Source organism: Typopeltis vanoorti, chromosome 17, assembly GCF_054136105.1.
Source record: "Typopeltis vanoorti isolate ZY-2024b chromosome 17, IOZ_Tvanoo_1.0, whole genome shotgun sequence".
In the NCBI taxonomy this organism is placed as follows: domain Eukaryota; kingdom Metazoa; phylum Arthropoda; class Arachnida; order Uropygi; family Thelyphonidae; genus Typopeltis; species Typopeltis vanoorti.
The window spans coordinates 96,397,922-96,422,941 of NC_143565.1; the positions used below are offsets into that span (position 1 = coordinate 96,397,922).

General features: G+C 35.3%; 1 protein-coding gene across 3 annotated transcripts in view; it reads right to left on the reverse strand.

Moving 5' to 3' along the window:
- LOC150097663 (solute carrier family 12 member 8) overlaps positions 1 to 25,020 on the reverse strand; it is a 280,215-nt gene that overhangs the window by 226,575 nt on the left and 28,620 nt on the right. For all 3 annotated transcript variants that reach the window (XM_090407151.1, XM_090407150.1, XM_090407152.1), the window contains exons 3-4: positions 5,917 to 6,113; positions 721 to 861 (exon numbers count right to left, since the gene is read on the reverse strand). In XM_090407151.1, the coding sequence (XP_090263277.1) occupies positions 721 to 861; positions 5,917 to 6,090 (315 nt within the window). In that variant the 5' untranslated portion in view covers positions 6,091 to 6,113. The remainder of the gene's footprint in view (positions 1 to 720; positions 862 to 5,916; positions 6,114 to 25,020) is intronic.

The window sequence follows — 25,020 nt, forward strand, 5'->3', positions numbered from 1 at the left end:
AGAAATTTGAAGATGATGAAGTAATCTTGGATAGGGTGCAGAGACAGATAAATAAAATAATATCAGGACTGTATAATGTTAATTATGATGAGAGACTGAGGGCATGCAGACTGCAGAGTTTGATGGATAGAAGATAAAGACAGGATATGACATATATTTAAGCTGTTGAGAGGTTATTATCATATTAACACTGAGGAGATTTTTCATATTGTAGAATGAAAGGCCATTCCTGGACATTACAAAAGGATTGAGTGAAAGGGTACGAAATGTTTTCTGCATGGAAAGTGGTAGGAGCATGGAATGCATTGCCTGAGAGGGTGGTGAAAGTGCAAATGGTGGATGAGTTTAAGGAGTGATATGACAGACTTTGTGTTGACCTCCCATGATGAGTGTTGTGATCCATGAAAGTCAAGAAGATAATAATAATACTTAAATTGCACAGTCTGTGAGAATTGCATGTTATTTTTGTGCAATTCTGACTTAAATTGCAGGTATCATAGTAATTTGAATCTTTGTATATTTAATCACTAGGTTTCTTTAGTGTTCAAATTAAAGGTGAATTTATGTTCTCATTATAAGGATTGATAAAAAAACATTAATGCAAAAACTTAGGCCCTCCTCCTATGATCCTAAGATACAACAAGAAATGAAAAGTATAATTAAGGATAGTTAAGTTAAGGATACCTTAACTTAATCCAGAAAAGTTAAGGATATACCTACCACAATCCAACCAACTCGAAGAAATACTATTACACTGAATAAATTTATCATACATGATGTGAAAACACCATCCCAAGTTCCAAAGAGCACTGGTTCTGAGAGAAAAAAATTTGTTTTCCACCATGGCTTACTGCTAACTGCCTGAAATTTAAAGATATAATTTAGTTATTCATTCCAACTTATACATCCAAATTTCAATAAAAAATAACAAATAAATAATTTTGTATAACAAGTTATACAAAAATAATCACCTACATGTTTTTATTTTAATTATTTATAACTGTTGAATTTTTTTTTCAAAGCTCAACAGCATAATTTAAACCAGATTTATTGCTTTATTATCGGTATCAGCAAAAATTAATCAGATAGTTTTTTTAAGAGCTTATTAAAAAAAAAATATTGACTTTTTTTTTTTAATAAGCGTTTAACTATGATTTAAATCATCTTCAGCTTGGAAAATATAATAATATTCAAAACTTATAAAACTGATTTCTTATTCAACATGGGCATATGTAATTGTAAAATTTCAAGAATTTTATAAAATCCAAAAGATAAAACAAAAGAAAAATAGAATAACAACCTTATTTAGTTACATGAAAAATATTTTTTAATTTATCAATACATACTTGTCATTGCTGGAAATACTGCTTGGTGTTTGTAAATAATGGCTTGTATGTATGGTTTAAAACATGCTCAGGATGTATCTGAGTAAAGTTTAGATTTTTTTTCAGATGTGTACATAAAATACAGTAGCTAACATTCCCTGATTTCAAAGTCTTCTCCATCACATTGTAATGAAATAGTTGTTTCACCGCAACTCTATAAATTCCCTTTATTTCTTCCTATGTGATATTTCTCTGGCCCACCTAGATCATAATTAAAATAACTCCATGATTACTTGCCTTACACACACACACACACACACACACACACACACACACACACACACACACACACACACACACACACACACACACACACACACACACAGAGGCAAGGATGGTTTCAGCTTAAGTCTCACCAAATGTCAGGCGATGTATCCATAAATGAAGTAACCATCCTGTTATCAAATGGTGAGAATCACCATGCAGTTCCGATCTGACAGATGGTCAGTCATGTGGGAGGTCTTAGTTAAGAATGGATATTTTGAATTACAGGAAAGAAATTGGTTGATGGGGGGGGGGGATAATATGATTTAGACATACAAATTACTGAAGAGGTTTTACAAGATTAACATTAACACAGAGGAAATTTTTCAGAACAGGTCTGGTTGTGGGAGAACTAGGGACAATCCTTGTCTGAGCAAGTGAAACTGAGCAAGAGTGTTAGAACTAGATTTTTTGCTTGGAGAGTGGTGAATGCATGGAATAGGTTGCTGGAGTTTGTTGTGGGCGCCATGACTGTGAATGAATTCAAAGCAAAGAATGACAGATACTACACAAATGTTGGATAGTACTTGGCATGATGTTTAGGGCCTCCCTCGATGAGTCTAAGGGCTCCATGGAGTAGCCTGTAATAATAATAATAATAATAACAACAATATTACTTATAAGCTCTTGGAAAAGGTTAGAAATGGAAGGAGTACTGTAAAAGGAATAAACGATGATAAAGGACATGAAAACTGAAGATGAAGATATTCAAGATGTTTTGAGTAATTACTTTGAAACACTGATAAATGAAACAAAAAATTACATAAGTGGAAGAGAATATTCAAGGGGGATGCAATTAGAAGTGCATATCAATTCTTCAGATAGAAAAGTCATCAAAAATCTGAATTGTAGAAAGGTAGCTTGAGTAGATGAAATTTGGCCAGAAATGTTCAAATATCGAAATATAAACTTTACAATGGGTACACTGTATAATTAAAGAGCTTTTAGATGTTTAAATTCCAGATGACAGGAGTAGAGCTCTCATAGTTCCCATCTATAAAAAAGGGGGGGATAAAATGGAACTGTGAGAATTACAGAGGAATTTTGCAGTTGTATTTCAGGGTAAGATTTATAAACCATACTTGCACAAATAAAAAAAAATTGGAGAAGAATAAACTGGATTCAAGCCAAATAGAGGTTGTCAGGATCAGATCCTCACTTTAAGACAAACAGTTGAGAACTCATAGGAATATAACAAGGATCTATATTTAAGTTTTGTAGATTTGGAAATGACATATAACAAGATGTCAAGTGAAAACATGCCCAAATTGCTACAATTATATAGCATAAGCAAGACATTATATTGAACAATCTAGTCTATATTTATGATACAAGTCGCTGAATTGAAAATGATACAGGGAAGATTTCATGTAAACCCACTGTTATTCATCATCTCTATGGATTACATTATGAAGGAAAGTGGCATTAAATTTGATATCAAAATTGTATATGTTGATATCAGATTTAAGGAAAAGTTAAGGAATCCTGCTTACATGAAGCAGGATTCCTTAACTAAATTGAATACGTGTTGCGTGAAAATGGTATGAAAAATTAATAATATTATAAAAACAGGAACATTGAAAAGCTGCATCCTGAATGGAGAAACTGTAGAACAAACAAATTTAGTGAAGATGACAAATTAAATAGGGAAATAAACAATGAGATATTACATGATACCAGCAAAGCTGGTATCATGTAGTGTCAGATGAATAAATCTATATGGAATATGAGAGAAATAATTACGGATATAGACCATATTGGTCTGTTCTCATCTCATTATTCATCTAATACCCTTTGTGCTATTACTGATCTTACCCTCAAGAGTCCAACTCCATACAATGAAAGCTTATCCTAATTATTCAGTTGAAGTCAGAAATTATTCTAAGGATAACAAATAAACAATTTAATCAATTAAATATTATTTTAATTACAATAAATTATATACAAACTCATTAGTAAATATATTTCTTATCTTAGTTTCGTCATTATTATTGTCATGTGACACCCCCAAGGACTCCTCACAGGAGGACACTCTATTCCATGAAACCCACTGTTGGGTTTCTATTCCATAAAACTCCACTAATTGGAAGTAACTCTGTTACCTCTATATGAGATCAGGTAACTCACTTTCCATTGAAAAAGCACATATAAAGATTCTTCTCATCATGATGAGACTCAAACTAAGGTCTCTTCCAATCTTGGTTAGAAAACAATTCTCTAGAAACAATTCTTTTACCTAAAACAATTCCTAGAGAATTGTTTCTAACCAAGATAGAAAAAGCTGCTTCACTAATTCCTACTGCAGAGGCGAGTTTACTTTGCATGGAGGCAATATTTGCAATCAACAACGCAAAACCCCCATCTGATAACATCTCCCCTGGCGAAAGACTAGTCATTAAAATCTTAAGAAGAACAAGGATATCATCATCCTCCAAACTGACAAGGGTAATGCAACTGTAGTCCTAAATAAAACAGATTACCGTAACAAAATCTTAACGTTATTAGAGTCAGATACATACTCAGAGATAGAGAGAGATCCAACGAGAAAGATACATAACAACAGAACCAACAACCTTCTAAAAAAGACCATGGAACTTCTACGAAACATACACCTTTCTCTTTGCTCTTTACATCTGCTCATTCCCAGATTATATGGCCTCCCGAAGGTACACATGGAAAATTGTCCACTAAGGCCTATCGTTGATAGTATTGACTCACCTACATATAGGTTATCAAAAGATCTAGCATCTAAACAAGATGATAAGGTTTTGCAGGAAAATTTCCTTCTTACATCAAAAATTCAAAAGACTGTCTCTAAAATTAAAAATATAAAGCTCAAGAATTCAGATATCATGGCGAGCTTTGATGTGGTAGCACTCTTCACAAATATTCCAACTCAAGAGGTTCTTAATATTTTAAGTAACAAGATCTCAAAAAAGATGTTTGCTCTGCTATTACATTGTGTTAACTCAGGATACTTTGAGTTTGAAGGAAAAATGTATAAACAAAATAAGGGATTGGCAATGGGCAGCCCCCTGTCTCCAATACTAGCCAACATTTTTTTCGAGGATTTCGAAGAAAAGGCAATCTCCTCTGCTAAACTTAAGCCTAAAATATAGCTCCGATACGTTGACGATTATTCCTTATTTGGGAATACAGTCTAGATAATCTTCACATTTTTTAAATCACCTAAACAACTTCCACCCAGACATCAAACTGACCATAGTAATTGAAAAATATGGATCTTCTGCCTTTTTTTAGACGTCAAACTTACTAAGATGTCTGACTCCATAAAAATCTCGATCTTCAGAAAATCAATGCATACAGATAGATACCTGCATGCTTCCTCACACCTATCCAGCACAGAAGTTGGGTATCATCTCCACTCTAGCGCATAGTGCCAGGCTCTGTATTGTCAGATGAGGAAGAGCTAAAAAATGAACTACAACATCTTAAAAGAACCTTCGAAAATAATGACTACTCTTCAAAAACTATTAATAAACTATACTGCCATCATCAAAACAAAGTACAAACACAGGACAACCACAAAGGTTACATCTCTTTACCGTACATCAGCTCGCTCTTCCAGAAACTAAGAAGAATTTTGAAAAAATTTAACATAAAAATTGAAATCTTTTTAAAAATGGCCAAATTAGTGGCCACATTTGCATAAATGGCCAAACTGATTTTTTCATGGCCCCAGAGTTCAAAAAAGTGTGCCAAATTTTTGAAATTGGCACTTTGGCACAGGGTTGCCAAATTTGGCAACCCTGCTCCAGCCCATAGTGCACTGTCTGTAAAGCAGTATCTGGCTGATAAGAGATCCCAGTGTTGGACCATCCACCTTACTTGCCAGACTTAGCTCCATGCGACTTTTACCTTTTTCCAAAGTTGAAATCCGCACTGAAGGGCACCCATTATCTGTCAGTGGATGAGGTAAAGGAGAAAATGGCAGTGCTACTGAAGCAGATAACACCTGATTACTTGCAGCACTGCTTCCAACAATGGAAAATTTGTATGCAACGGTGTATAGAAAGAGGAGGGGGGGTATGTTGAAGGGAATAACAATTAAGTTGTACAATTGTAATAATAAACCACATTTTTGCAACCAGTCTCGTTATTTAATAGCCACACCTTGTACATAGTTACTAATCAATCTTATACAAAGATGGAGTTTTTTTTCCCCACCTCAGGTTTTACTTCTACAAACAAGCAAACAAGACTGAAGAAAAGCTAACAGACACAAGCCATAAATAGAAGAACTTACTTGATCTTCGTGAAATAATTCTTGCTGACTAGAAGTGTCTTTCCAAAATGGTTCATCGTCATTCTCTTGATGTTCCCATTTGATCTTTTCTCCAGGAAGTTCTGCACTAAGGCCAAAGCGATCCCAATTGATATTCTGCCTGGAAGGGCTCTTAGCAGGCTTATCAGAAGCCATTCAATGTTGTTACACATTACTGCCTAAAATAATCAATATCAAAATAATAATATGACTATTAACATCACATATGACAGAAGAAAAAAATTTGTAGAAAATCATATTTGCATGAATCTATATGACAAAACCAAAGTATAGTGGAAATGGAGTAGCATAAATGCTAATGGATCAAGTAAGTTAACTTTATAGATTAGCATTTATTTTGAAAAAATACTGATAAAAATAAATAAATATAACGGTATATTTTTGAAAGAAGATATAATCACTAAACTTTTTTAGGTAGCAAATTTTATTACTTTTTAGGATTTTTATTTATTTACTTTATTACTGAACTTATGATAGTACCAAAAAAATAGTATAAACTGGCAGTAATGCAACAAATGAAGACCATGAGACATATATAAAAACATGAGAACTATGAGGAGTAGAGCAGATGTTGTGGCCTTATAGGATGTGAACAGACTACTGAGTGGGCAAGTGAATTGATCTGCAAATTCAGTACTGCAAAATGCAAGGTTATAAGGATGCAAAATATACAATTAGTAGGGAAATTTTGAAGGAGGTGGGGCAGATATGAGACTTGGAAGTGTTGGCGGATGTGCCCCCTAAAACTGAAGTTTAGAGTCACATTTCTAAAAAAATGTAAGAACATTACAACAAATTATGGTAATGAGAAGGACATTGACAAAAGCAAAGAAGCTATAATTCCATATGTGGCTTTGATCAGGCCACATATTCTGTGAAGTTCTAGTCAATTTATTTTGAATAAATGAGAATATCTCAAAGAGGTGCTAAAAAAGACTGAAGCAATGTGTTGGGGGCCTCTGAAGTATTGAATATAAAGGGAATGCCATCTGCTGTGTCTTGTGAACTGGAGAGGAGGGGGGGGGGGTATAACTGAGACATATAAGTTGATGAGGGGTTATTAGATTAATGTGGAAGAAATTTTTCACAGACTGGAGAGAGAGAGAGAGAGAGACAGTGAGGATGAACATGAGTCCATCCCTGGAAGCTTTATAAGGAAGATTTGAATAGGGAGTGAGGAGCAGGCCTCTACATGAAAAGTGTAAATGATCTTGTTTCATTTTGAAATGTTATTATATACCAATACTTTAGAGAGGTGCCAAAAGTGACCCTTGTATTTATCTTCTGAAAATAATTGAGCGAACTTACTTTAGTGTTTAAACACTATATTACGAGTAGCTTTCAACTGGTAAAAAAAAAATGTAGCTACTCATAAAATGTTATAAGTAGCACTTTCATAGTGCAATTGGAAGAACACTGGGACTGTACCCTTCAATTGGAAAAGACCCAAGTTTGATCCTTGTTGTGATGAAAGGAATCTTTATATGGGCTTTTTCAATTGAAGATGAGTTAGCTGATCGCTATAGAGATATCAGGTTTTCCTCCTGGAAAATCTTTTTTCATTCTGTATATAGGAAAACTGGCCATGAGAATACACAATTTACAGAAAAAATTACTGTTGTTTATGGTTGTTGTAGTAGCTGGAGAATTGAGTAGAAGAGATGACAAGTTGTTTTGAGTGCCCTCCCACAATGAGTCACTGGACTCCTTCAAGGAGTCATACGATAATGATAAATTCCTGCAACCAGTAATGGTGGTACACAAGAGTGGACTGAAGCTGAAGTTGGCATGCTATATTTCTGAGCATTTGCATGAGTGAAAAAAAAAATAATATTAATGGGAGTAGCACATCATGAATGTTTTGGAGGGAACAGAAGTGAACAAGAAAATAAGAAAAAGAAAAATTTGGCTGTCTCTGTTTCTTCAATGCAGAGATTCAAATCAGAAATCAGAAGAAAAGTTGGAAATGGAAGCCTGAGAAAGGAAATAGTTGAAAAAAAAATACAGTTGTGAATTTCATTATAGCTGTTTATCAATATATAATGGCAGTACAAATGAGATATACACAATGCATAGTGCAAAAATCAAATTTAAATATCAGCATGGACTTTTCAAGAATGGTTCATTGTGATGAATGCAATATCTATATGTGGCAGAATGTGGAGATACTGAAAAGCGGATGAGAGAGGTGTACATGTTGAAAGTGTGATATTCTGTTGGACTATGAGTTATTGGTAAATGCAAAGCTGACTGATGGAATAAAAGAATGTAATTGTAGGAGCAAATGATTTCATGAATCACGAAACAAAAGCAAGTGAGACTATGGAAGTAAAAGAAAATAGATGCTCAAACGAAAGCGAGTGACACTGTGGAAGCAAAGGAAAGTAGGACTAAGGAAATGAAATAAACAAATGACAGATAATGTAACTGCCAGGATGAAACTTGAAAAATGAGCTGATCAGAATGAGAAGTGAGAAATATGCATAGCAAGATGAGAAGTTTGGTGGATAAGAATGAAGGAATGCAACAAAAAGGTCAGGATGAAGGAAAGCAGACAGAACGAAATGAAAAATAACTCAAGAATAGTGATGTATATATATTCCATTATTAAAAGTGTGGTAAATGAGAGATTCCATAAAGTGTTTTCCAGCGAGAGAGAATTAGCAGGATAATTGATATGTTAGATGTGAGAAGATGAGTAAGCGAGTTTGTGGTAGTTGTTAGAATGAATAACTTGGTTGGACATAAAGAGAATCTATGGTTGGATATCAGGAGGTTGTTGAGGAGAGTAAAAGATAAGAGTATGGTTGGAAAAGCAGTCGATGTGTTGCTAAGGTATGATGTGATGAGTGAGGAATTGGGGCAGAGAGCAGAAATCACAAATAGTAAGTTGGTAGGAGTGTGCAAGGAGAGGAGAGTGGAGTCTGTAAATGTATGGAATGCATTTGAGGGAAGGATGGACTTGTAAAAGTGATGGGTTATTTAAATGGATTTGGTGTCAGTCAGAGAATGCTGCTGCAAGAAGGAGCAATGAGTGATGTGAGCAAGAGAGCAAAGGAAGTAACAGGTGAAACAAAAGATCATGAGAGAGGAACTAATGATAATGAAGTGGTTAAATGAGAAGAATAGTAATGTGAGAGATAATGATGAGAGAACAAGAATGCAAGATGGACAGGAAAAGACAGTGTAAAGATAGTCAGCATGGTAATGGGATATGGAGAGTGTGTTAATGGGATATACACGAGATGGAAATAATAATGACAATGGCTTTGAGTCAGTATGGCATGAGGTGGAGAATAACAGGAAGAGATATTCAGTTGGTGCTGCAATAGAACAGAGAATGTGGAGGGTGGTGATGCAAAAATGTATGAACAACATGGGTTAGCAAACGAAGGAAAAGTGATCATTATGGGCAATTTGAACGTAATATACATTGGAATGAAGAGACAGCATTTGGATATAAGGAAAATGAATTTCTTGAGTTTCTGAGAGTTTGGTTTATTTGGAGTTACAGCTGAAGCAACTCAGGTTATGAGACAATGTTATTATGTCTGTTAATTACATGTATTCTAATGGGTTTTTGAGAGAACTATTTTAAGCAGTATCTAAAAGAGCACACACGAGGATCAAGAGAGTCTTAGATTTAATCATTTCATTGGAGGAGGTGATTGTGAGTGGGATATCACATCCCCCCCATACACACACCACAGCTGGTGAGCGTAACAATGAGGTGATCATCTGGGTAGTAGCCAGCTATATGAAAGCTTCTATAAGGAAAGGAAATATATGGAACTACAATTCTGGCAATTATGAGATGGCTTGAAGCTATACATAGAATGAGGAGTTAAGCAAGAGAGAGATAAATGCTGCACATGAACTCACCAAAAGATATCTAACATCTCTATGTGAATGTATTCCAAATGTCAAAAGACAGAATAAGGTACATATCAAATGAATGAATTAAGCATAAAATTTGGAAGAAAATTCACAAGATGAATAATTGTAACAATCAACTGCATGAGAAATATAAAGGATAGGCAAGGAAGGTGGCGGTAAGAACAACAACAGCCTGATATCATTTTTGACACTCTCCATTGTATCAGAATCACTGCAGAAACCAGAAGACCATACCTGCATGCAATAGTCCAAGTGAGGTCTTATCAAAGCCTTGTAAAGAGGCAAAATGACTTCCTCATCTTTACATGTCAACATTCATTTCAGCATTGCAATTATTCTCTGAATTGTATTTACAATTTTTGCTATATGATCCTTGAACTTCAACTTCCTGTCTACTAAAACTCCAAGATCCTTAGCCTGATCAGTTTTTTCTAGCATAATCCCACCAATATAATACAACAATAGATATCTAATCACACAAAAGTGCATGACCTTACATTTATTTATTAACATTGAACTGACAGCCATTTTCACATATCTACAATTCTAGCCAATTCAAATCATCATCATGAGTGCTGCTGATATGCAGTAGAGTAATCAGGAGTACTGTTAATTACTCTACCTATCTTTGCATCAGCAAATATGACTTCATGGAGAGATTAAGAGCAGTTGATGATGGGGAGGAGAGACTGACTGTAAGTGAGCAAGAGGTGTTTGGGGAGTTGAGTAAACTAGATGTAAATAAGGCTGTGGGACTTGATAATATATCACCACGTATTCTGAAGGAATGTGCCAGAGAGTTGACACCTGCCTTGACATATTTTTTTAATACGAGTCTTGCACTTGGTCAAGTTCCTAAAGAGTGGAAGGAGGGCAAGATTGTGCCACTTCATAAAGGAGGTGATCGAACTCAAGTATCAAACTATAGGCCTATCTCTGTGTCAGATGTTGTGGTTAAGTTGTTGGAGAAGCTTGTGAGAACTAGGATCCAGAGTTGGGTTGACAACAATGGTATAATCTTTGATGGACAGCATGGATTTGCTAAAGGGAGGTCATGCTTTAGTAATCTACTTACTTATTACAATAAAGTGACTGCTTCCTTGGACAGAGGAGAAGGATATACAGTAATATACTTGGATTTCGCAAAAGCTTTTGATAGAGTACCTCATGATAAGTTGACAGTCAAACTAGAGCAGATGGGGTTGGATATTAGATTAGTGCATTGGATTGGAGACTGCCTATCTGATAGGTATCAACAAGTTGTGTATGGGAGTGCAATATCCAGGAAAAGGAAAGTCACTAGTGGAGTGCCTCAGGGGCCTGTTTTAGGGCCATTACTATTTAACTTGTATATTAATGATATTGGCGAAGATTTGGATGGAGATATTCAGTTGTTTGCAGATGATGCAAAGTTGGGATGAACCATAAAGAGTAGTGAAGATGTTGTGGCCTTGCAAGAAGACTTGAATAAATTGAGTGATTGGGCAAGCAAATGGGGATGTGAGTTCAATGTTGCAAAATGTAAGGTTTTAAAATTTGGAAAACAAAGATGGGATGCAGAATTTATGCTTGGTGAGAATATATTGTTGGAAGTAGAGGAAATAAGAGATCTGGGGGTGATAGTGGATAAGGATCTAAAATTTAGGGGACACATCACCAAAATTGTGAAGACAACACAAACTTCTGGGAATGATGCGGAGGACACTGACATGTAGAAGTAGGGAGATTCTTGTTCCATTGTATAAGGCTTTGATTAGGCCACACATGGACTATTGTGCCCAGATTTGGTCACCTGGTTTTCAGAAGGTTGAAGAGATGTTGGAAAGGGTCCAAAGGCGACTGACTAAGGTAGTTTCTGACCTCTGGAATGTCGAGTATGAGGAAAGATTGAAAAGATGTAATTTGCAGAGTCTAGTGGAGAGAAGGAAGAGGGGAGATATGATAGAGACCTACAAGTTGGTAAGGGGTTGTTATAGGATCAATGGTAGAGAAGTTCTACAGAGAATAGTGAGAGATCAGGGGAGAACCAGAGGTCATCCCTGGAAACTGTATAAAGAGGGTGTGAGTAGGGGAGTGAGAGGCAGGTTTTTTTCATGCAGAGTTGTGAGTGATTGGAATGCCTTGCCTGAGAGTGTGGTGTCTGCAAGGAGTTTGAATGTGTTTAAGACACAGCATGATGAGATGTGTGTGAGATAAAGGGACCTCCTAGATGAGTCTTTGACTCCATGAGGTCTTGTTTAATAATAAAAATAGCTATATGTTGCATGACAAATCCTTCCCAATGTTAATAATGTATAGATTAAGTAACAATGAACAAAGGAATGATCCTTGAGGCATATCCCTAGTTACTTTATTTTATTTAAAAAAATCTCTGCACTGAAATGCAGTGCTACATGCTATGGTCTACCAGAGCAAAGACTTGAGTTAGCTTGAATTTTCATATTCAGTTAAAACAAACCAACAGAAATAATTATTCTCCAATTGAAATAGAAGTAGGTCCAGTAAAGTTTTATTTACAAGTAATAAACTTGCAAATTAAAACTTGCCTTTGCCCTAAAAGACCAAAACACATCAAGATCTATCCCAAGCCAGCATAAGGTATTCTAGAAGTCATTTGTTGGTGACGATGCCAAGCCACGAGTGTGCCCTGCAGAGCTCCAAGCAACAAGACTTTAATGTCTGCTGAAGTATCTTGAATCTTGCAGATTCACTCCCCCCCCCACCATATACTACTTTTTGATATCTGTCAGTCAGCCATCCTCTTATTCATGCCAATATGTTTTAATATATTATTTACTGCAATATATTATTTCATCCTTTTTATCTAATGGATATAAGAATTCCTTCATCAAAAGAGCTTTGAGTAGTTTTAATATGTCTTCCTCTTCAAATACAGAAGAAATAACATGCATTCCTATCCCTTATGTGCAAGGCATTAGTGAATGTATAGAAAAATTTTAAAACCACTGAATATTTTTGTTACCTTTCGACCTTTCAGAAAAATCTCCACCTTTCTCACTTCTCCAAAGGACAAGCTTCCACATCTTAGTTATCCATGTGTCTACCAGATTCCTTGCTCTTGTGGATTATCTTATTTCGGACAAACAGGAAGATATGCCTCTATTCGGCTAGAAGAACACCAGTCTTATATTCAATACCTTGAACCTGAACAGTTTGGACTTAAAGAACATGTCATCATCATCACTAGACAGAGTTGACTGGAACAAGACAAGAGTCCTTCACAAAAATCAGTTACTCATGGAACAGCTTTATAAAGAAACATGTGAAACTACTTCATTCTCCTAACTTAAATAGATCCAATGGTTTACATCTATCCCCTTTATGGGAGATAGGAAAGATTAGCTGATTTATAAAGTACTAACTTTTTATTGCATATATATATATATATATATATTTTTTTTTTTTAGTTAGGAAATTTATTGACCTTTTTAGTTATCTTACATGAGCTACTTACGTGGCACAATTTGGAATTGTCAGTTATTGTTCAATTAGCTTTATAAACGTACTGAAGATGCCTGTGATACACAGGCGAAAATTTTACTATTACTGTAAATAATATTTTATGTGAGTTATTCTGTTATTATAATTTTGAATTCGTGCCAGTAGTTTATAATCCAATCCTATATTCTCCAATTTATGCAACAGTATTCCATGCTATATTCTACCGCGCGGTTAGCCTAGTGGCTTTGCGCTTCGCAACCATATGCTTGGAGAAGGAGTGTCCCAGGTTCGATTCCCGTTGTAGACGTGAGGAATTTGAGGATCTTCCTCAGGCATAGCCAAGTTAGCCGGTCTTGGGCACGGTCAGTAGGGTTTTTTCCGCCAGTTTATCTGGCGTTTTTCATCCCGCAAACAGGCAAACCGGCCCCATGAACATACGCCTCTATAGTCAAAAATATATCCCCCCCCCCCAGTGGCAGACCAGGCGACGGGTCGGTTGGGAGTAGTACTAACAAGAAGTCGCATCTAAAGTAACACGCGGACTCTGCATGGGAAGCGGGAATAACGCATAGTAGAAGAAGAAGAAGATTCCATGCTATATTCTGTCAAAAGCCTTAGCAAAATCCAAAAGTATAATGGTGTCTCCATTCTCCTTGTCTAACTCAATGGTTATTATAGAATGTGAGCAAGTTGCTAAAACATGACCTTCCCTTAGTAAATCCATGCTGTTCGTTGCAAAGTACAGATTCTTACTGGGATACTGTTTGCTAGTGTCTGCAGCTCACAAATTCTCAATCTATCTTCATCATTCCAGAATCCTGATATAATTTTTGACACGCCTTTGCATTCTCTCCACTGTATCAGAATCACATATGATACGCACTCAAGCAATTCCACTGAGTGGAATTGCCTGAGTGTGTCTTTTGTATGTTTAGTTGTTTTTAGTGTGTCTGTGTTGTGAATGCAGACACACTAAAATAACTCTGAGCTTTGTGTGCATGATAGTGTATATTTCCATGATGAGTCTCTTACTCCCTGGAGATCAAATATTAATAATAATACGCATATAAACAAACAATTATAATAATTTTCATATTCAGTTAAAACAAACCAACAGAAATAATTATTCTCCAATCGAAATAGATGTAGGTCCAGTAAACTTTTATTTACAAGTTATAAACTTATGAATTAAAACTTGTCTGTTGTAGCTGAGTTTTAGATTTTTTTTTATAACATTAAAATTACGAGAATCCATTCAGAATCAAAAAAATAACTGAGAGAGAGTGAGAGAGAATGCAAGTGCTTTGCAAAAGCAGATAATGAACTTACAGAAATATCATATAAGGATGGTTGTAAAGCATCACTGTAATCATCCTAATCTGATGAACTATTTATCTCTGCTGCAGTAAGGAGTGTTACTTAACAATGCTAACAATAAAGTGTGAAGACCTCTGTGAGAAAAGGGTATATGTGGAACTACAAGGCTGGTGATTATGGGAGACAGCGTGCAGGTGTAGCATGTAATGAGAAGTTAGCTGGAAAAGAGATCAATGCAACTTGTGGGATATTCAAAAAATATCTAGTAAAAGCAATGCCTAAATGTATCCCAAGGATAAGAAGGTTAAATAAGGCAGGTGTGAAATGGATGAATGAAGAGATTAAGCATGCAATACAGAGGAAAATGGCATTATGAAGGCAGCATAAGAGATGTGGTAATAACCAATTCCACAAGGATTACAAAGACCAGGCAAGGAGGGTGACTTGGTAGCAAAAGGGTAGCAAATGTGAAGTATGAGCATCAATTAGCTAATGAAGCCAGAAAAAAAATCCTAGGTAATTCTTTCGATATATAGCCAGCAAAAAAAAAAAAAAAAAAAAATGATTATGGAAGGATGACATTAATTGGAGAAAATGGTATAATGCCAACTGCTGTGGAAGATATAGTGGAGATATACTTAATGGGCAGTTCATAAAGATCTTTCGTTCTTGAGAATGTGACATGGAAAGTTTGAGATCAGTTGATGATGGGGAGGAGAGACTGACTGTAAGTGAGCAAGAGGCATATGGGGAATTGAACGAACTTGATGTTAATAAGGGTGTGGGACTTGATAATATATCACCACATATTCTAAAGGAATATGCCAGGGAGTTGGCATTTACCTTGACATTTTTTTTTAATATGAGTCTTGCACTGGATCGAGTTCCAAAGGAGTGGAAGAGGGCAAGATTGTGCCGCTTCATAAGGGAGGTGATAAAACTCAGGCATCATATTATAGACCTATCTGTGTGTCAGGTGTTGTGGTTAAATTGTTGGAGAAGCTGGTGAGAACTAGGATCCAGAATTGGGTTGACAACAATGGTATTATCTTTGATAGATAGCATGGATTTGCTAAAGGGAGATCATGTTTTAGTAATCTACTTACTTATTACAATAAGGTGACGGCTTCCTTGAACAGAGGAGAGCGATACACAGCAGAATACTTAGATTCTGCAAAGGCTTTTGAATAGATTACCACATGATAAGTTGATAGTCAAGACTGAGCAGATGGGGTTGAATATTAGATTAGTGCAGGGTTTCCCAAATTGTGTTCCGTGGAACACTGGTGTTCTGCGGAAAGTGAATAAGTGTTCCGTGATGTCAGTGACCAAGCTGTGTATTTTTAAACATGGAAGTAATTCGGGAAAGGGAATACCACTGTTTATGACCAGTCATAAAAATTGCCTGCAAGCCAATTACAACAACAATGGGCGGCATATTCTCTGTTCTCAAAACTGAATGAAATAACATCTGTGTTGCAAATGTTAGTGACCAATCAGCAAGGAAGTATAAAGAAAATTTTTTCACTGAAATTGAAGATCAAGGTGGTCTGTATACGATTCTCAAATCTAGTAATACTGAATACTTTCTTCGCAAGTTCGTATTGTAGGGTGAAAGTGCTTGTTTTGAAACCGTAGTGCCATGATTTTTTAAAAGTAATAGGCCTCTTCTTCTTCTTCTCTTCCGTCTAAGACGGGTTGAGTCTTCTCTTGAGCAGGATCTTCCAGTCTTCTCTATTCCTTGCTGTTCGAAATAGTTCCTTATATGTTCTGCATCCCGAGATGTTCTTTACTAATTTCAGCCAGGTAATTCTTGGTCTTCCAGGTCTTCTTTTTTCAGTTGGAAAAGTATTGATTAGGACGTTAGGAAGTCTGTCTGCATCCATGCATAGTGTGTCCAAACCATATCAGTTGTTGTTTTCTATTTTTTTCTATTATTGTCTTTTTATACAATAGTTCTTGTCTGACTGTGATGTTTGTTTTCTTTTCTATCCAACTTGTTCTATTTATTTTTCTTAAGCATTTCATTTGAAATGCCAGCAGTTTTTTCTCCTCTCTTTTTTTTTTTTAACTGTCCATGCTTCTGCTCCATAGATGACTGTTGGTATAATTATTGCTTCATATAGTTTGATTTTGGCTTGTTTAGATATCTTGTTTGTTTTCCAGATTTTCTGTAATTTTCCCATGGTGGTCCATCCTATCGCTATTCTGTGTTTGATTGTTTTGAGTTCATCTATTGTTTCTGTTAGTTTTGATCCAAGGTATATGAAGTTGTCTACTTGTTCTAATTGTTCTCTGTTTAGGGTGGCTGAGATGGTAGTTCTGTTCCTCCCTATTTTCATCACTTTTGTCTTTTGTATATTTATTGTCATGTCATATGTTTTACAGGTTTCATTTAGCTTGTTGATCAACTTTTGTAGTTCATTTGGGGTTCTTGCAAGAAGGACGAGATCATCTGCATATTTGATATTATTTATGTTTAAACCGTTGACATTGATTCCAGGCTCATTGTCTATTGCTTTCTTTACAACTTCTTCTAGATATATGTTGAATAGGCATGGGGATAATGGGCATCCTTGCATTACTCCTTTTTGGATCTCTATGGGTTCTGTTGTGTGTGTGTCCTTTTTAATTATTGCATTTGTCTTAGAGTAATATTTTATCAGAAACTGTATTATATATTTGTCTATTGCTTTTTCTAGTAGAATTTTGAGAAGGATTTCTCTGTTGATGTTATCGAAAGCTTGTTTAAAGTCCACAAAACAACAATATAGTTCTTTATGGTCTTCCCAGCTGAGTTCTGCTAGTTGGTGCAATGTGAAAATTTGGCCTATTGTTGAATAGTTTCCTCGGAAACCAGCTTGTTCTATGCCTATCATTTCTTCGTAGGTGTTTTTTAATCTATTTTGTATAATTCTCATGAATATTTTATAGGCGTGAGGGAGTAAATTGGTCTGTAATTTCTGCAGTCTCTTTTGTCTCCTTTCTTGTATATTGGGATGATCTTTCCAGTTCTCCAGTCATCTGGGATCTCTCCTGTTTGTAGTATTTTATTGAATAGGTTTGTTAAATATTCTATTGATATGCTGCCTCCATATGACCACAGTTCAGTAGGGATAGTATCAATGCCTGGTGCTTTATTGTTTTTCATCTGTTTTATTGCGTATCTAACTTCTTGTAAAATTTTTGGGTGATCATTATTTTCTTCTGTTGTTGGCATTGTAGTTTTGTTTCCTTGGTGGAAGATAGTCTTAAAATGGTTTGACCAGAATTTTCTTATACATTCAATATTCCCAGTTTCAGTCATCTTGTTGTTCATCATTGTTACTGCTTTTGCTGAGAATTCCTTTGTAATTTCTCGTACAGTATCATGGAAGACTTTTAGGTTGTTTTGTTGGTATGCTTCTTGGCATTTCTTAGCTTTTTCTTCTAACCATTTTTCTTTGGCTTTTTTGCATAGGTTATCAACTTTATTTTTAGTGCTCTGTATTTTTCTCTATTCTCTTCATTGTTTTGTTGGTTTACAAGTATCTTGGCCTCTCTTTTCTCTTCTATGGTAGCTATGATTTCTTGGGTTATCCACTGTTTGTTTATTTTGGGTTTGGAACCTAGAGTGTCTTTTGCAATTGATAACACTGTTTCTTTTCCTTCTTCCCAGAATTTTCCGCTGTTCTGTAAGATGGAGGGTTTTAATTTCAAGCGCATCTGTTCTAAAAATCGACTTCTGCTTGAGCTATCTTTTAGTTTTGATAGGTTGATGTTTTCTACTTTTCTGATATTATTTTTCCTGTTGAATTTTATTTTCACTTTGGCAGTTAATATTTCGTGGTCAGTGTCAAAATCAAAACTTCTTAATGTTCGTACGTTATTTACTGATCTTTTCCATTGTTTGTTTATGATGATATAGTCTATGCAGTTCTTTATATTACCATCTGGAGATGTCCATGTATATTTATTATTAGGGCGTTGATAAAACAATGTGTTTGTAATCATTAGATCGTTTGCTTTACAGAAGTGGAGTAATTGTTCTCCTCTGTCGTTAAGCTCTCCGTATCCAAATTTCCCCATCACATCTTTTTTGTCTGCTGTGAACTGTCCAATTTTAGCATTAAAATCTCCCATCACTATCATGAGTTCTCTATTTTTGGGATTATCTATTTCCTGTTGTAGTTCTTCATAGAAATTTTCTATTTCTTCCTCTGAATGGTTACTGTCTGGTGCATATATTTGGATTATTTTAATTGTTTGCCCTTTTTCTTTTGCTTGAAGTTTGGCTGTTATTATTCTAGGAGACACTGGATTTATTTCAATTACTGAGTGTGTAAGTTTCTTTTCAATTAGTAATGCAACTCCTTCTCTGTGTATGTTATCTTTTCTTCCTGAGAAGTACAGTCTTCCTTCTGGTAAATCCATGAATCCATCTCCGCACCGATGTGTCTCTGATAAACCTAAAATACTCCATTTCAGTCTTTTTAAATTTTCCTGGACTAATCGTAATTTTCCAGGTCGGTATAGTGATCTTATGTTGAGGGTGGCTACATGTTTCACATCCTTGGCTGACCACATTGCTGATTTCTCACCTACTCTATGTGGTCTTTGAGTAGGCACGTCGGTTGTCCCGTACGCAGTAGCACTATCTCGGTTTGTACTCTTTCTCCTGCTTATGAAAGTTACTGGCATAATAATGTAGCCAGCTTGCCATGCCTCTGCTACATCCTTTGGTCCACGGCTCTTTATTCTTTATTCAGAGCAACCCATTTGGGTTTCCCCCATCGCCACCCGGGGGATGCACCTGGTAGGAGGGTGGTCTCCCCCAAGATAGGCCAATAGGCCTACAGATTTAAATTTTAATATGAAGAGATAAGGGACTTTGTTTAATTTTGGTGTTAAGAAATCTCTTATTGAAGGAGTTTGTGACACAACAGATAGTGATTCCTCCACCTCCAGGCACCTACAAAGCAATCTCCAGGATGTACAAAAGGAGAGGAAAACTACCAGCACACAGGAGAAAAAGTCTGCATTCACTCGTAAGTACTTATAATAATATTATAAATTTTTGGTGATCAGAATGGTATATGTCAATGAAAATCAGCACAAATTATTTAATGGTGTTTGCCTGAGGAAACTACAATATGCTACAAGATTTCATTAGTCCAGTGATTGATAACTGATTTAAATGTAATTTTATATTTGTCACCATGTCACACCATATACATAAGTGTACTAATACTTTATGATTATGCCATAATTAATTATTAATACATTACAAAATAACCGAGGTGTTCCATGAAAATTTCAGGATTTGTGAAGTATTCCATCGTAAGAAAAATCTGGAAAATGGATTGGATCGGAGACTGGCTATCTGATAGCTATCAACAAGTTGTGTATGGGGGAGCAATATCCAGGAAGAGGAAAGTCACTAGTGGTGTGCCTCAGGGGTCTGTTTTAGGGCCATTGCTGTTTAACCTGTATGATGAATGATATTGGCAAAGATCTGGATGTAGATATTCAGTTGTTTGCAGATGATGCAAAGTTGGCACAAACTATGGAAAGTAGAGAAGATGTTGTGGTCTTACAAGAAGACTTGAATAGATTGAGTGAATGGGCATGGGAATGAGGATGCAAGTTCAATGTTGCAAAATGTAAGGTTTTAAAATTTGGGAAACAAAGATGGGATGTAGAATTTACGCTTGATGGGGATATATTGTTAGAGGTGAAGAAAATAAGAGATCTTAGGGTGATAACAAAAAGGCACTGATGATAATGATCTGATTACTCACATCTATCATGTATCTCCTCCTAAGTAACTTTTCCCATACTGCTTCTCTTATTTCCCTGTTCATCCATTTTACGCATACTCTATTTATTCACTTAACTCTTGGTATATAACTGTATATTGCATGTGTCAGATATCTTAACCAATTCCCAACTCTGTCATCTTTGCTCCACATAAAAATGAACAATTCTTTAAATTCATGGAAACATCTAATATACAAAGTAAAGTTATCACATTTTTGAAGAGAGAAAGCAACAACTGGAAAGTTTTTTTTTTTTTGTCCCACAAATTATATCTCCATCTATTTGAAATACAGATACGTAAGTAAAAGACATAACTTTATTTTTTCTTTTTGGCTTAAATAGCAATACAGCTGGCTTTTTGAACCTATTACAGCTTCACCAGAGTTCCATTAGTCTGGTGAAGCTGTTAGGAAACCTGAACATGATTCCATTAGGAATCATGTTCAGGATTCCTAACGAATTATCTTCTACTAATTGCGATATCACTTCAAACGTGTCTTTTCAGCTTGGATGTAGAGTTGGAAAAAAGAAAGAAAGAAAAGCTAGGTGGATATAAATGGTACATAACCAGGAATGAAAAAGATATTGAGAATAGGAACACTGAACATATTGATACTTAGAGGCAAAGATGAAAAGAGTTAGTGGATGTTTTGATAGAGAGGAAATCTGATATATTTTAGGTGTGAATGAGACAAAATGGGGGGAAAAAAGTGGAATTTAAGAGGACATTATTGTATTTTGTAGATGTAGGTTTCTGTGGTTAAATAGTTCTGTAGGTAGTTTTCGGTATTCAGACCACATGTTAATATAAAGAGTTTTTATTAAAAATAAACAATTAAAAAAAACTGACAAGTTTCATGCGTTGTAAGATTTACATTATCAAGGGTATATAAAAGTTTTACACAACAAAAGCTTATTGACAATTAATTACGCATATTAGATGTTTTTGATAACTTCACAACTGTTAAATAATTGAGAAACCAGAATACAAACGATATATTCATTACTGTACGCATGTTGGAACATTGCTAGTTGTCACATTCTGTGATTCACATGTGCTATATCCTAGGTCCGTGGCAGTTAAATTTTTGATGAAGGCAGACCACACTTGATGCAATAAAAATCAAGGCTTGATTTTTATTGCACTGTGCAGGAATCCTAAGCATTTCTGCAGCTTCTTTAAATTTTCTTGTGAAACAATTATTATCAATATATGACATCTGTTTGTTGCCAGAGTGTTTGATGGGCAGTAGTGGATGTGTGGAATGCTAAACCTGATTTGTGCGCCTGTCTTTTTTTAACGTCTTTTACATGTTCAGACATGTGGATCTCTCCTGACCTTCCTGTCTGGCCTACATAACAATACAAGACCTCACAAATGCCTCATTGTTTCATTGGGTGATGTGGCAGTTTTTGTGGGTATAGAAATCTTAATACTTTTTGTAAAGGTAGAAACACCACTTTTATGTTGTACTTGCAGAGCATCATGGCCACTTTGTCCATGACATTTTTGATGTACGGCAGTGTGATTGCATTCTTGAAATCTTGTTTAAGTAAGGGAGTTGCAGGAGCTGTATTAAGAATTTTTTTGATCATCTTGGGTTCGAAACCATTAAGTGCGAGGTTCTGTGGCAGGTAGTGTAATTCTTCATTTCTTTTAATCGGTGTGCTAGATACATTGTATGTCCTGTCTCATAAAGTTTTAATTATGCCTATTTTTTGCAATGGATGGTGGTGTCAAGCGGCATTTAAAAATCTTCCCATTGTGGTGGGTTTTCTGCATATGGAGAAGGAAAATCTTTTTTCTTCTTCGTTTACTTCAACAAGGATATCAAGGAAAGGTAATTTTTTGTGCTGTTCTAGTTCAATAGTGAATATATTGGGATGCATGTTGCTGTTGCTTAGATAATCTTTAAAAGCAATCAGCTCATCTACCATTTCTGACTAAATAACGAAAATATCAGATGTAACATAGCCAAACTTTTGGTTTTTCTGATAGGTTTTTAATGCATTTGTTTCGAAATTTTCCATAAATAGGTTGGCTAGAGGTGGGAAACCCATGGCAAGTCCTTTTTGTTCCCAATATTTGTCTTGAAAAATGAAAAAAAGCGTTTTCCATGCAGTTTGAAGAGTCCTACGGTGTCTGGTGGGAAAAGGTTTCCAAGTAGATCCCCTGTGTTATTTCTGGGTACACATTAGTGAAGAGACTGACTATATCAAAGCTTGCCAAGATGTCTGAAGGTTCTATATTTATACCCTTTACCTTTTCAATGAAACGCAAACTATTTTTATAAATGATTCTGTTTTTCCTATGTGTGTGGTGTTATCATGTTTGTCAGATATTTCGCTAAGTTTGAAGTCGGAGAATTTCTCCCATCTATAATTGGCTGTAACAGAATATCTTTTTTATGAATTTTTGGTGCTCCATAAATTCTTGGGACCAATGGATGTTTTGATCAACTCATTGGTTTTATTATGTGCATGCCATGTGATGATCCCTGCCTAGAGATGAATAGGTATTGGGAATCCTCATTTTTCTTATGTATTCCTCTGAATTCATAACTACTGTTGCATTTCCTTTGTCTGCCTTTATTATACATAAGAAAAATTAACATCCTATTAGAAGATTCCAATACCTATTCATCCTTAGACAGGGATTCCACATGGAATACACATATTTTGACCAATGAGTTGATCAAAAAGTTACCTAATTGGCCAGAAGAATTAAAAAGATCTTTATCATCAAAAATTTGTATTCTGGTTTCTCAATTATTTAACAGTTGTGAAGTTATCAAAACATCCAATATGTGTAATTAATTGTCAATAAGCTTTTGTTGTGTAAAACTTTTATGTATCATTACCCCTGATGATGCAAGTCTTACGACGCACAAAACTTGTTGGGCTTTTTAATTGTTGATTTTTAAATAAATCTTTATATTAATATGTGGTCTCAATACCAAAAACTACCTTCAGATAATTGCATTTTGTTTTGAAAATGAGCAGATGCAGTCAAAAATGGTGTTTGTTCTATTATTAGTATTATTCTTGGGACCAATGGATGTTTTGATCAACTCATTGGTTTTATTATGTGCATGCCATGTGATGATCCCTGCCTAGAGATGAATAGGTATTGGGAATCCTCATTTTTCTTGTGTATTCCTCTGAATTCATAACTACTGTTGCATTTCCTTTGTCTGCCTTTATTATACATAAGAAAAATTAACATCCTATTAGAAGATTCCAATACCTATTCATCCTTAGACAGGGATTCCACATGGCATACACATATTTTGACCAATGAGTTGATCAAAAAGTTACCTAATTGGCCAGAAGAATTAAAAAGATCTTTATCATCAAAAATTTGTATTCTGGTTTCTCAATTATTTAACAGTTGTGAAGTTATCAAAACATCCAATATGTGTAATTAATTGTCAATAAGCTTTTGTTGTGTAAAACTTTTATGTATCATTACCCCTGATGATGCAAGTCTTACGACGCACAAAACTTGTCGGGCTTTTTAATTGTTGATTTTTAAATAAATCTTTATATTAATATGTGGTCTCAATACCAAAAACTACCTTCAGATAATTGCATTTTGTTTTGAAAATGAGCAGATGCAGTCAAAAATGGTGTTTGTTCTATTATTAGTAAAGAAGTAAATGACAACTTCTAAAGTGTGACAGAGTAAGTGACAGAATAATGAGGCTTGAATCTGAATGTAATGAAAAAAAAAAAAAAAAAGAGAACATCACACTTATCCAGGTACAGTACATGCAGAATATCAAGGTTTAGATATGGAGTAAATGACATTAAATTAAAAATGCCAAGAAATTATATTCTTGTTTAATCCTTTATCCAAGTGTAAGCAAACAAAGTTTGTGTGTGAAGCTTCTTCATGACTAGGTGACTTGTATATATAAGCTAATGACTTCACATTAATTACCTTAGTATCCCATAATGCAAAGAACATCCTTTCAGGAAGGGCCAACACCTATATCTTTATATAAATAAAGGGTCATCCACAAAAACTAGGTGATCCTTTAGACCACTCTAACCTCAATGAATGACCAGAAAGTATCTTTCTTTTAACTCACTATATTCCATTAAACTCAGCAGTGGTTCCACTAGACAAAACCTGCAAAGGCTTCTGCTCCCTCCAGTTGTAGGCAAAAATCCATCAACCTCCACATGCTGCCAGCAAGAACCACTCATCTCCCAGGGCAAGGAAACCACTGAAGGGGGCCTGATAAAGACCAGTAGAAGTAAAATAAAAGTAGAAGCTATACCACAAGCAAGCATCTAATGGAATGCAGTGATCAGTGGATCCCCCACCTCTGTGGAAAACCACTTCAGTGGGAACCAGAACCAGAAGAGATACCAAGGTTGAAGTAATGCAGAAGTCATATATATCCCATATACATGTAGTGAAAAGGTGTAACTCCTTATTATTAAAATAGTCAGGATTAGAGAAAGAAGTAGAAAGTGTTTTCACTTGGTTATAAATTAAATTAAAATGCCAGGACATTTTATTCTTGTTTAATCCTCTATCCAAGTGTAAGCAAACAAAAATTGTGCATTAAGTTTCTTCAA